Below are 14786 nucleotides of genomic sequence, written 5' to 3'. Positions count from 1 at the left end.
TCCTGCTTTAGGAACAAATTATCTACCATTTAAACAAGGGACTAAAAAGGGAGCAACAGCGACATACATGATCACACAGGGATAATTAGATGTTTCCAATATTAAAAATATGTTTGGTCTAGGGAAGCAGGATTTGTTTACATTCCTAAAACCAAGGGATCACTATCATCAACACCTCCTTTTTTTATAAAAGATGACATCTGTACTGAACTCACATGTGTGGTTGGTGAGTCTAACGGGCCGCTCGGCCTCCTCGTCCTCATCTGCATCCTCATCATCCTCTTCATCATCCTCGCTGTCCACCAGCGCCAGGCTGGGACCGTGTGTGGCGTCTGACGCTCCACCGGATCTCTGCTTCTCCGCCTCTCGCTCCAGAGCTTCGATCTCCAGCATGCGTCTCTCCAGCAGCTCCGCTTGCCGCTTCTGCTTCTTCTTCAGTTTCTTCTTTTTATTTTTGGAGATCTTCCCCACCTGCAGGAGGCGCCAAACCACAGCAGACAACTCAGACAAACACACTTCATGCACTCGGCCTCTCGTACTTCAGCGACTGAATTCTGATTGTTTGCTCGGCGGAGTCACTATCCAGTGCAGCTGCAACAGTTCCTAGACACCGCTGGCCGCTCTAAATAACACTGCGGATCACATGACATGCTCTCTTAATCATCAAAACTCACTTTCTAAGATGGCTTGGTTCAGTTTTGTAAAAACTGATGTGCATCACAAATATCTACAGATCAAAATATGTTTTGTATGCAGGGGCGTAGCACCAAACGTTGGGCCCCAGTCACACAACCAAGGGGGTGGGCCCCTCACAACACAACACCTCATCAATCATATTAATATTAATAATCAGTATATCATTATAGCCCCCCTCCTCGCCAAGGGCCTCTGTTTCTCAGTTCCACTATTACCCCTTGTCCGACGCCCCTGCTTGTACGTAATGTACAACTATACAGCAAACAAGAGTTTTGGATGTGTTGAAGATGGCAATCATTTGTCCACGTTCTTCAGTAAAACAGCTGCATGTGTGCGTGAGAATGACAGCTTCACTGACCTGTTGGAGTTGAGGAGCCGTGCTGACTGCAAACAAACACAGATAAACACGGTCAGAACATCACCAAGCGCATTGATCACCATTCATGAATCAGAACGACAGAATACCAGCAGATCCAGATGGGGGCGGCACTCCGGCTTTCTGCCACTCGGTGGCCTCCACCGCCATCCTGCGCACGAAAGCGTCATCCACACACATGAGGATGTTCTCCGGTTTGATGTCCGTGTGGATGATCTTACACTTACCGTGAAGGTAATCGAGGCCCTGCAGAACCTGCAGCCAAACCACAAACATATCCATTCCACAGGTGAGTCTAGAACACACTGGACCATCGCACCCCCAACTGCTCCCCGGGGCGCCGCAGCAAAAATGTGTGTGTGTTCACTGCTGTGTGTGTGCACTTTGGATGGGATAATTGCAGAGCACAAATTCCGAGTATGGGTCACCATACTTGGCTGTATGTCACGTCACTTTCATTTTAATTTGCTATTTAAAATGCTATTTTTAAAAAGACTCCAGTACATTAGTACACTGTAATTAAAACTCCAAAAACTTCTGTACACTGTAGAAACATTTTAAGTGGGGATGCATTTCCTCATCTCAGTATGTAGACTCTCAGACACACACAAACAAGAAACTGCACAGAAATTATTTAAACGCAAAACCAGTAAAAAAAAACAAACAAAAAAACGCTCCGATTGGTTGAACTCTTCATCTTTTGCTGTTGCTTGAGTGCTGCGGTCTGAACTAACTGGAGTTACTGGCTGACTGTTACTGCGTCCCAGTTCAGAGGCTGCATTTGAGGACCAAAAGCGTCACAGCCACTTCAAATATGGCCTTGTAATGCTTCCTTCCTTTCCAGAACAGATGGATCTTTCGCAGCCCAGACTATTCCAAGATTCACTGCATGCCAATAATGACAGGATTTTTAAAAAATTTTTAAAGAGAAAATGCTGGAACGCACTTTTAAATACAAGTATTGGTTTCAACTTAATCAGATATCTAACGCTACAAAAATTTTGACATATCTTACGAGATTTTAGAGATAGTTTGTACTTTAGGTAAAAATAAATAAATAAATAAATAAATGTATCCTGACTGCACGGACACTACTGGAAGAGAACTGAACTGAGCTGGATGACAATTCATCACTGTTTTCACCAGAGCTGCTTTACAGATTCATTCAACTCATCCCATAATTCATGGACTTTACAGATTGATTGAATTACACAATCAACAGTGAACTGATTTCAACTGAACGGTTCAACTTCAATGGTTTACTATTGTCTTTTTAGAGCTGCAGATTCAGAACTGTTTACATCACTGAATCACTCATTTCCTGTTTATGACTGTAAAGCTGAAACAACCTGCACTGTATAAAGTGCAACAGAAATAAAAGGTACTTGATTAAATAAATGGACCAAAGTGAACATACTTAGACAGGCTGTGAAGCCTGTTTTTTTTTCCAGACAGTTGAATATCACTTTTAAAACAGTCCAGTACAAACATTCCTGCCGCTCATCAACCGCAGCTCTCACAGTTGCTAGGCGACAAGAGCAATCCTCTGTAGACAAGACCATCCCATTTAAGGACGCTCAGATCGACCTCTGTGACCTTCGCAGGACGCAGCCTCTGAAGTGGGACGCGGCTAACAGGGCATTCTTTCAGTCATTTGTGTTCTGATTCTTGTAGCTCCGCCCACAGTGAAATCTCATTGGTTCAAAGCATCTCCAGGCAGCTGAATATGAAACATCGAATACATGCTGATGCTGTCTGGATGCTGGACATCTGTGTTTACGGATTCAGGAAGTGTGCGTGATTACCTGTCTAATGATGCTCTTGACGCAGGGTAACGGCAAACCCTGATAATTAGACTTAATGATCCACTTGAGCAAATGATGACCAAGAACTTCAAACACCATACAAACGTCTGAGAACCAGAGTTAAAGAAAACAACTGACTTACACACACACACAAACACACACACACACACACACACAGGCTGTGAGGATACGAATCCCGTTCACCCCTGAGATCTTGAAGTCGTCTATGAGTTGAACAACCATGTCCTTATTAGGATCATCAGGATCAGTCTCACGCACCTGAGAGACAGACAAAGAGAGAGACAGGTGTGTGTACAACTGCGTCTGAAAGCTGAGAACTGCTGCGTGAATTGTTGTTTTGCTGTATAATCACGATTATATCTGATATTTGAGGACTTTTTCCATTTAGTCATAATTATTGCACTTCCACGTAAGCACAGATCAAGACCAAATCTACTCATAAGCATGGTTTAATTGACCTCATCCAATTTCCTGATTTATTACTTTTTATTTATTATTATTATGATTTAGCATATCATATGAATAAATCCAGTCTCTATATTAAGAAGGCTAGTTGTCTCAAAAGCTAAACCTGTGAAATTCCTAATATTAACTTCATATTCCATATTATGTTAATGTTTTCTTAAAGACAAAAAAACAAGGCCACGTAAATGCATATATTTAGCAACCACAATCGCAAACATGGTTGCCAAGTTGGAAAGATTATCCATAACACTGAGCAGTCGTGGCCTAATGGATAGAGCGTCGGACTTGTGGTTGAGGGTTCGAGTCTCGGGTCCGGCAGAGATTGTAGGTGAGGGGAGTGAATAACAAGCGCTCTCTCCACCTTCAATACCACGACTGAGGTGAGACCCTTGAGCAAGGCACCGAACCCCCAACTGCTCCCCGGGCGCCGCAGCATTGGCTGCCCACTGCTCCAGGTGTATGTTCACTACTGAGTGTACACTTGGATGGTTTAAATGCAGAGCACAAATTCCGAGTATGGGTCACCATACTTGGCCACACACCACTTCAAAATTCTAATTCAAAAAATGCATTTAAAAGAACAGCTCTGATTGGGGGATTAAAACTCATTCCAGTTTGCATACCGTCCAGACCGTTCCACGGACGATACAATATCCACCACTCTCCACCTAGCTCTTACTCACCTGGAACAGAAAGACTCTTATGTAGTAATGCTGTTCATCGACTTCAGCTCAGCATTCAACACTATAATCCCACAACAGCTCATCCACAAACTAAACTTGCTGGGCCTTAACACCTCCCTCTGTAATTGGATCCTGGACTTTTTAACTGCAAGACCTCAGTCAGTCCGTGTCGGCCGCAACTTGGGGGAAGTCGTGGCCTAATGGTTAGAGAGTAATCGAAAGGTTGCAGGTTCGAGTCCCCGGCCGGCAGGGATTGTAGGTGGGGGGAGTGAGTGTACAGCGCTCTCTCCACCCTCAATACCATGACTGAGGTGCCCTTGAGCAAGGCACCGAACCCCCAATTGCTCCCCGGGCGCCGCAGCATGGCTGCCCACTGCTCCGGGTGTGTGTTCACGGTGTGTGTGTGTGTGTGCGCATTTGTTCACTACTCACTGCTGTGTGTGTGCACTTGGATGGGTTAAACGCAGAGCACCAATTTCGAGTATGGGTCACCATACTTGACAATACGTCACGACTTTACTTTACTTTTACTTTTTTAACTCCTACAGCACTACCACACTGAGCACAGGTGCCCCACAAGGCTGTGTGCTCAGCCCGCTGCTCTTCATGCTGCTGACTCACGACTGCACTGCCAAGTTGCTGATGACACAACTGTGTAAGGCCTCATCAGCAACAATGATGAAACGCTCTACACACAGGAAGTGGCACAGCTGGCTGAATGGTGTGGTGTTAACTACCTGTCCCTCAATGTGAGTAAGACAAAAGAGGTTGTGATGGACTTCAGGAGAAACTCTGTTGACCACCCCCCACTGACCATCGACAGCTCGACTGTGGAGAGAGTCAGCAGCACTAAATTGCTGGGGGTGCACATCACAGAGGATCTCACCTGGACCACCAACGTCACGTCACTCAACAAGAAGGGACATCAGTGCCTCCACTTTCTCCGCCGGCTGAAAAGGGCAAGTCTCCCGCCACCCATCCTCACCACTTTCTACAGGGGCACCATTGAGAGTGTGCTGACCATCTGCATCACTGTCTGGTACGGGAACTGCAGTGCTGCTGACCGCAAGACATTACAACGGATAGTGAACACTGCCGCAAAAGATCATCGGTGCCCCTCTCCCCTCCATCCTGGACATTTTCCTTGCACGATGCTCCAGCAAGGCCTCCAGCATCGTGAAAGACCCCACCCACCCCTCCCACAACCTCTTCCAGCTCCTACCATCGGGTAGAAGGTAGGCAAGGCAAGGCAAGGCAAGTTTATTTATATAGCACATTTCATACACAGTGGTAATTCAAAGTGCTTTTACATAAAAGAAAGTGAAATAGACATTAAAATCAATAAATAAAAATAATAAAAACAAGGAATTTTAAAATGAAATCAAACGCACAGGATTGTTCATCTGCAATATTTGCCCACTGGTTATTTAATCTTAATTTTTTTTCATTTGACATTTTCATTGGTAACAAGCCTCCACGAGTGTTGATGTTTGCAGTTGAAGTTGCAAAGTCATTCTGCTACATGTGTGGACATATAGTGGAACGAAATGTCGTGTCTCGCAGGACCACGGTTATTTCATGACAGCTGAGCTAAAAAATGGCATCTGAAAGTTTCATCAGGAGGTCAGTTTGTGTGTAAATGGATGGACAGCTGGATCTATCCTCGTGGAGATGGGTGTCTCAGGAACCGCACTCCAGTGGTTCAAGTCTTACCTCTCAGGTAGGTCCTTCAAGGTGTTTTGGAGGGTTGAGGTTTCTCAACTGCTTGCTACTAGGGTTCCTCAGGGCTCAGTGCTTGGACCACTTCTCTTCTCCATCTACATGTCATCATTAGGATCTGTCATTCAGAAGCATGGCTTTTCCTATCACTGCTATGCTGATGACACTCAACTCTACTTCTCATTCCAGCCAGAGGATCCGACGGTACCTGTTTGCATTGCAGCCTGTCTGACAGACATTTCAGGCTGGATGATAGACCACCACCTTCAACTCAACCTTGCGAAGACAAAACTACTTGTGATCTCAGCCAACCCAGCACTTCATCACAACTTCTCTATACAAGCTGGGTTCGTCAACCATAGCTCCTTCCAGGACAGCCAGGAACCTTGGAGTTGTGATTGATGATAAGTTAAACTTCACAGACCATTTTGCTACTACGGCCCGGTCCTGCAGATTTGCCTTATAAAATGTTAGGAATATTAGTCCCTTCCTATAAGAGCAGGCAGCACAACTCTGTAGACTGGACTATTGTAATGCTCTCTTAGAGGGTCTTCCCGCATGTACTATCAAGCGTCTGCAACTGATCCAGAATGCAGCAGCGAGTGTGTCACACCTCTTCATCAGTTTGCACTGGCTGCCAATAGCCGCTCGCATCAAATTCAAACTGGTGTACCAATAAACCTAAAATCTCTAGTTTAGACTTATGTGCCCTCCAGAAGCTTGCGTTCTGCAAATGAACGACGCTTCGTGGTGCCATCTCAAAAAAGGCACTAAATCACTCTCACTGACCTTTTTTCATGACTGTGCCCAGCTGGTGGAACAACCACCTCAATCCGAGCAGCTAAATCTTTAGCCATTTTAAAAAAATGTCTAAAGACGCATCTTTTTTGCCAGCACCTGACCAATTAATACTAGCACTTACCTATTCTATTCTATTCTGTTCTATTCGTTTTGGTCTAATTTATATAAAAAAATCATCACAAATTTATATAAAATAAAATCACAATGGCCACCAAAGTGCTGTATAAAATAACAACAACAACAAAAAAACCCTAAAGTAGGAGATGTAAAGTAGGAGAAGGACAGCGGAAGCTCATTCCGTAGTATAGGAGCTGCCACGGAAAAAGCTCATTTCAAGCGCGATCGAGGAACCGTCAGACACAGCTGATCCTTGGAGCGAAGAGATCTCAAAAGTTGATGTAAACTAATTAAATCAGAAATATACTCTGGTACCAAGTCATGGAGAGATTTGAAAACATATAAAGACACTTTATACTGGATTCTGTATCGAATTAGTAATCAATGTAATAAAATCATTACAGGAGTATTATGGTCTCTTTTTTGGTACCAGTTAAAAGCCTAGCAGCTGAGTTCTGAACCAGCTGCAAGCGAGAGAGGTAGGCCTGACTCACACACAGGTACACAGCATTGCAATAATACAAAATGCAATTCTATTGTTCTCCTCATTTGTAAGTCGCTTTGGATAAAAGCGTCTGCTAAATGACTAAATGTAAATGATTTTGACCAAATGTTTCCACTTTTTATTTTATTTCTAGAGAGAAATTAGTATTCATTAAATATTGGCTCAGGTATCATCAAAGCTCTGTTTTGTTATAGACCATTAGACCGTTATGCTGCATCCAAAGCCCGTCTGTAATCAGTTTTGTGAGACACCTTCATGCTGCTTGCAAAGTCACTGTCTGATTCACACAGTGAGGGAACAGTGAGCTTTCAGATGCTGCCTGTATATAAAGACCTCAGCTGTGTTTGTGAGGCAGTGAACCGGCATTAAAGGCATAACAGAGGAAATAGTCTGTAATTCTATGTGTCAGAGACATGGTGTACAATTAATTAATTTAAATTATAATTTTTTTTTTAACAAGAACCCCTGATGAACAATGTGTGTGTGGGAGATACTCACACATCTGAGTAATTTAATTTCGTCCAGTGCCGTCTCTGTGTAGTGCTGTGCGCTCTTTACGACCTTCATCGCAACAAAACGCTTCGCTCTGTTAACACACACACAAACACAGGTTATCCTTGCACTGAGTAACACACACATGTTCAATTCAGGTTTATTTGTATAATGCTTTTCATGATACAAATTGTTGCAAAGCAGTTTTACAGAAAATTTAAGTTTCTACATTATATGTAGGAGTAGCTTATCAGTGGTGACGTCAAGTTGATGTCCATTTCATGCAGTTAGTTAATGACATGAATAAAACAGATGGTGAACACTATTAACAGCAATGATTATATGTTGCAATCAACTTATAGCAAAGTTTGGTAGTTTTGTACAAACACAGGTTATACTCAAACTTATAACACACACACACACACACACACACACACACACACACACACACGCGCAGGCACGCACACACACACAGAATATACTTGCAATGAGTAACCCAGGTTACTCAATGCAAGTATAGCAGTAATGCGAGTAATGCGAGACAGCAGATGGCGCTGAACAGCAGCTTTCTAAAACGTATTTAAATGGTTTAAAGGGGCCATATGATGTTGCTAAAAAGAACATTATTTTGTGTATTTGGTGTAATGCAATGTGTTTACGCGGTTTAAGGTTAAAAAACATTAATTTCCACATACTGTACATTATTGTTGCTCCTCTATGCCCTGCCTTTCTGAAACACGCCAATTTTTACAAAGCTCATCGTTCTGAGAAGCAAGGTGTGCTCTGATTGGCCAGCTAACCAGTGCGTTGTGATTGGCCGAATACCTCAAGTGTGTAATGGAAATGTTACGCCCCTCACCGTATTGTGATGCCGTGTCCCGGCGCTATGACAAAAACAATAAAACCCATTATAAACGAGGCATTTCTTGCATCCAGTGGGGACATAATTACTGATTATAATGACTTATACAGTCTTTTTACGCGCCGCGATAACATGTCTGCATTTGTGATCAGAGAAAAGATAAACAAGCACTACTCTACACTGCTCAAAACTCACGTTTGAATCGTCAGTGGCAAATTCTTTAAGTAAGAAAACGGACTTACAGGCTGTGAGTCAAAAGCGCCAGACTGCCCTTGCAAAGCTGGAATTGTCCCACTTTATAGAAACAGCCTTTGTGCAGCCAGCATTGTAGGCTACTCTCTTCCAGCTTCAGGAAATAGTCCTCTGTAAAATGTGCTGAACACACTCTAATATTTGTGTTGACCTGTTCTGGAACAGTGTTGTAAAAACAGCTTAACCACTGATTTCTAGTTGTGTCCTCTTTTGGAAGTACTTTCTCTTTCACAATGAAACAGCGTCTCCAGGACATGACGCCGGCAGCAGCAACAATACTACAGCCAGAGTAATAGTTCCGCCGTCTTTCATTGCGTATACATTTGGGCGGTGTTATGCAAATCTTCCCACACCGTGACGTAGACATGTGGGGGCGTGTTTAAATGAGGTGTTTTAGGAGGGCGTGGTCGAGTGTCAACTTTGATAAAGAATATCTCTTTGGTTTTGAGACTTTAGTCTTTGCAACTTCAGGGATCGTATCTATATACAAACAGCTTGTAACACTCCAAAGAGAAAGGAAAACATGAATCGCATCATATGACCCCTTTAAATAGCCATTCAGATTTTTGAATTCGCAGTGGTGTTCATCACAGCGCCAAATACTGAAACATTTACACTTAATAGGCTATTTATTTTCTAACTTTTTAACATTTTAATCTGGATTACAACATGCCCTAGATATTGTTTGATTATTTATTTTTTGGTCACAATTTACATTAAGGCTCTATTAATTAACATTAGTTAATTAATTAGTTAAACTGCCAATGAAAAACTATTCTAAATATTCATTAATCTTTGGTAATTTCAGTATTTAATAACACATTGTTACTTAAAATCAAAAGTTGCAACTGTTATTTAATGATCTAACAGTTTAACAAAGATTAATAACTTCTGTAGCAAATGTAGCTATTGCTCATTATTAATGTTATTGCATTAATTAAGGTTAACTAACGAGATCTTATTGTAAAGTGTTACTTGTTGGTCTTTATAATTCTTTTGCACTTTAATCTGTGATTTTTTTTTTTACTTTATTTTTTGTAAATGTAATGTAAATGTTCAGTTCTTTTTGTTATAAGAAAAAAGTTATTAAACCTATTATACTTTATGACCACACTTTTTTGCAAGCAAATTTCAATACCGTGATAATACTGTATACTAGGGATGCGCGGTATACCGATACTGGAAAAATACCGGTATATATTATATTTCAAACGGTACGATATCATAATTTTGCTCAATTCGGTATTTCATACGCTGCAGTGCGTCCCAAATTGCTGCGCAACCGGTAAAATGTGACAACAGAACAACGCGACGGATCAAACAGATTCAACTATCAACGCACCCGAAATTAATAAACAAAGAGAACAGTAGAAGTGAAATATGGCATTACTTTGGATACAAAACAGATGACAAAGGTGAAGGAACTGACCTTACTGCACCTGTATGCAAGCGTTGCTATAAATCATGCGTTTCCACAGAGAACACATCAAACCTTTTTAAGCACTTGTCGCTTGCTCATCCTGAGTGCATCATTCATAAATTCAGATTTAATTTGAACTTTTATTTCCATCTGATCAACGCACACACAGATGTGATACAGTAAGATCAAACGTGCATGTGAGACACGCTAGAACCAGTGAAGATTGGGTTACGTAATATATGTACTTGCATTTCATACAATCGAATATTAATTGGATTTGAATTGAGCAATAATTTTGCTATATTAATTTTAGTATCAATGATATGAAGGGAATATTTCTGCCGCGCTGTCGACCGCTAATAAGAAGCAGCAGAGAGAGAGATTTATTTCATGCTTTTTCTTTGGTTTAGTCTGAAATCTGAAAACAATCCGAGAGAGAAATAATAATGTGATTTTGAATATTACTTTGACTGTTAGAATAACACTTTACAATAAAGCAATATTTATTGCCTTAATTGCACAACTTCAGTTGTATTTTTTTTCTTCAAACTCAGTCAAAATGTAACCTATGTTCCCTGTAGGTTTTTTGTTAGTTTGATACAAAGTTATTAAGATATGAATCTGTTTTTATTATTATTATTATATTTAATAAAACTGTTCTAAATTCACTTATCTTTTGAGGCTGGTTATTTGTCACCTATGGTATCGATTTAGTATCGATACAGAGGTATTACATTCTGGTATCGTACCGAAGCCAAAATTATGGTATCGAGCCATCCCTACTGTATACAGAGATTAAAGTATTAGCAATTAATTGCAACATGAAAATTTGATACTCGCTCTAAGTAACAAACAAGCACAACCACAGGTTATACTCACATTGAGTAACACACACACACACACACACGCTACACTTGCACAGCGTAACACGCAAGCACACACACAGGTTATACTCGCATTGAGTAATACACACACACACACACGCTGCCTGCACTGGTGACATGGTCACTCACTGAATATCCCAGCACAGCCAGACGGTGGAGAAGTGACCCCAGCCCAGCTTGCGGATGACATGGTATCTGCCGTTAAACAGGTCGCCGATCTTCACAGGATGGTAACCTCCTGCAGCATGAGAGAAACACGATACAGTCGACTGATGGTACATGCAGAAACGGGAGAATCCGGCTAATGTTTCCTTCAGCTCAACTGTACGGCTGGTGTCCTCAGACCAGCACTTACATTTATTAAAATTCTGTTTTGAAACTTGATTCCATTGGTTGAGTTTGATTCCTCCTTTTCCAGCACAGGTTTCTTTCACATTGTTTTTTTTTCTTGTATTTTTTACCATGGTATGTTTGTGTCATTAATGTGAATATAACCAAGAGTACTACTGGCACTTCCACCCAAAAGGAGAAGACGACAAACTACTACTGGGAACTATTTCTGCTACTAAAACTACAAGACTAATCATTTCACATTCAGTGATGACAGAAAAAATTACTTGAGGATGGACACTCATCCGCCTGTGAAGAACGAGGTATAAATCAGGTCAATGTCAGTCTAGCTTTTACTCAATACAGACATAAACCTGGAAGCTCTCCTGACAGACAGACAGACAAACAAACAGGTGCGGTACCTTTGCAGTAGTCGGCCGGATCCTCCTGCTCTTCGTCATCCGAGCCCAGAATCTCCTCGTCGGGCTCCGGCGGGGCCACAGGCTCAGGAGGGGGGGGTGGAGGGGGAGGAGGAGGAGGAGGAGGAGCAGGAGCGGACGGTACCTTCTGTGTGTCGGGCCTAAAACACACACACACACACACACATCCATTTACTGTATATTAAGGACTGAGTTTATGCAACACACACAGCGGTCAGCCACTGTCTCGGAAGCGCAGAGAACACCTTCATCCTGTTGCCATAGAAACTAGAGACATGAATCTAGAATCCAGCTTGACATCAGATTCATTTTATATAAGAATGAAAGACATGCAGACACACACAAACGTTCACTCAGATAATGGGGACATTCCACAAGCTTCAACTGTTTTTATAAACAGCAAATTATAAATACTATAGATTAATGCTAGGGATGCACCGATACCACTTTTCCAGTACTCACCCGATACCGATACTTTTATTTTTGGTACTTGCCGATACCGAGTACCGATACTGATATTTTCATTGCACTTGTACATTTTTAAAATATTGGGTACAGAAACCAAAAGAGTATGTATAATGTTAATTGGTTAACTTCATTTATCAAATAGATTCAGTCAAACCAACATTTATTCAAACACCTTTAAAATTTCTCACATTATCACGGTTGATTCGCTATAGTTTAGAAAATGGTAATAAAATATGACAAGAACTCACAGTAAAACTGTGTCTGAATAAATTTAGCTTGATAATGTCAGATAACTTTGATAGAAAGGTACATAATGGATTACAATCAACCAAAAATGATTCAGACAGCTGTTAGTATGACAATATTTACACACTATCAGTACTCTGTGGGCCACTCTTAGCCTGTAGTCTCCTGGCCTGCTGTCAACCAGCTTCATGCAAACCTCAACTGAAAGTTTTTTCCCCAGACTCGGTCTGAATCATTTTTTGTCCCAAATTTGTATCAATTTTACTGGTAGTCCAATGTATGAAGAATGTTTGATTATAATATGTCACAGTTTACTTTATTTTGATTTCACTGTATAATGTCTTCGGTTATTTTCACACTTAATTATGAAATGTATTTTACAAGTTTTTGTTACTTTCACTGTTCGTTGTTTTGCTGTATGGTACATCATCTTTAATTTAATAGCATTAGAGCTGCTCCATTGCAGCGGGTCAGTAATGTAATTAAGCGTTTTGCTGTAATAATGCAGGGAACCACTCGTTATAAATCTCCTAACTGTGATATTTTCAGAAACAAATGTTGCTTTTTTTTTTTTTAATCTGAAACGTGCTGCAATTTATATTCCAAAGCCACTCATATAATGCATAATCAATAATGAAGCAAGCTAAACACACAACGTGCGCACGTATTATTAATAGCTTGTAAGGCAGTCGCTGTAGTTGTTAAGTTTAGGATTATGGGATGCAGAATATGGTCATGAAGAATACAGAATTAATATGTGCTTAAGTACTAATAAACAACCAATATGGAAGCTAATAATTACCTACTGTAGTTAAAAATGAGAGCTGAGAAGTTGTTCATCATACTAATGTTATTTTTTATTTTTCTATATTTGACTAATTATGTGTTTTCTATGATTGGTCCATATATAATCCTACAAACGCTTGTGTATTATAGACGTTATACAATGTAAAAACAGCCAGGTGTTAAAAGCCACTCTTCTCACCTGTCACTGTGTCGTCCTGATTCTGCTAACAAACCTAGGCTGACTGTTTCTGGTTCATTCTTGACAACACATGAAAACGTCAAATTAGTGCAATAATGACAGAGCAGCCCTAAATGAAGATCGATCCTGTTCAACATTATCTTTATTCTTGTTTGAAGGGTTCTGATAACATACATACGTGTTAAAATAAAAGACGTTACAAAAGAGTTACGGAAAAATACACTGAAAATAAATAAGTGCATGTTTGTCCAGGCAGCTTTTATTTCTCCATATAATGAACATCAAAACTTGATAATTATTAATTGAGTCACTGAACACCGTGCAACACTATTCTGATCCCACATGACAACTTACGCTGCTTGACTTCTTCCTAAAAAAGGAGTGAAGAGTTGAACTCATGACCTCTAATGAATGATGGACCACGGGCGCGAGCCTGGGCATGACTGATTGCCATGGAAACGTAAACGTCATGTATAAATGATCTTGTCTCTTTGAATTTTAAATCATTCTGCATTTATATACATTGCTCCATTAAAACCTCAACATATCGAGAACACAACTGTCCAATGAAAAAGTGCGGGGGACGAATTTCCTTTTTATAAAAAGTGGGGGGGGGGGGGGGGGGGGGGGGGCACGTCCCCCGCGTAATCTACGCCCCTGGGCTGTTAGTTTCACTTTCGCCAGAATGCCTTATATGCTTAAGGTTGAAAATAAATGATGGTTTATAGTGAATACCCCTATAAATTGTCTTATATTTACGATTTAGTTTTAAGCCAAATGATGCGTGTGCCAAGTGAGCGAACATCAATAAAGATCACACAACAGAAGTGCGCGCACACGCTCTCTCTGTCCCTACCGTTAAGTAACTCGTGTATTGTTTTACTTACTTGTTTTTGACATATCCGTCCGAACTACAAACTATCCAGTGATGTCTGTGAGAAAGGGATATTCACTCGAGAGCTCGCGCATCTGCGCCGCCGCGCGCTCAATCCACTCAATCCACTCCATCAGCTCGCGCACATCAGCTATACAGGCGTCAATACTGAATGTTTAACATTAATTTCATTGCATGCATATACTTCGTAGACATCCTTAATCTCTAATAACTCCATGCTGCTGTCTGTTGCTCTGTTGTCTGTATTTCTTTGTCTGAATATGGCACTTATCACATGCTGTGTGGTACAGGAGCTCAGTATCGGTGCATCCCTAATTAATGCTA

At 41.0% G+C, this 14786-nt stretch overlaps 1 protein-coding gene across 3 annotated transcripts in view; it reads right to left on the bottom strand.

Annotated features, from left to right (window-relative positions):
- Window positions 1-14786, bottom strand: part of srpk2 (SRSF protein kinase 2) — a 42870-nt gene that overhangs the window by 14498 nt on the left and 13586 nt on the right. For all 3 annotated transcript variants that reach the window (XM_079411619.1, XM_079411620.1, XM_079411621.1), the window contains exons 2-9: window positions 11851-12008; window positions 11228-11336; window positions 7687-7774; window positions 3069-3156; window positions 2878-2984; window positions 1162-1327; window positions 1055-1080; window positions 216-471 (exon numbers count right to left, since the gene is read on the bottom strand). In XM_079411619.1, coding sequence (XP_079267745.1) covers window positions 216-471; window positions 1055-1080; window positions 1162-1327; window positions 2878-2984; window positions 3069-3156; window positions 7687-7774; window positions 11228-11336; window positions 11851-12008 — 998 coding nt within the window. The remainder of the gene's footprint in view (window positions 1-215; window positions 472-1054; window positions 1081-1161; window positions 1328-2877; window positions 2985-3068; window positions 3157-7686; window positions 7775-11227; window positions 11337-11850; window positions 12009-14786) is intronic.

This window comes from Barbus barbus, assembly GCF_936440315.1.
Source record: "Barbus barbus genome assembly, chromosome: 48".
In the NCBI taxonomy this organism is placed as follows: Eukaryota; Metazoa; Chordata; class Actinopteri; order Cypriniformes; family Cyprinidae; genus Barbus; species Barbus barbus.
This window is presented reverse-complemented; position numbering and strand designations above follow the sequence as displayed.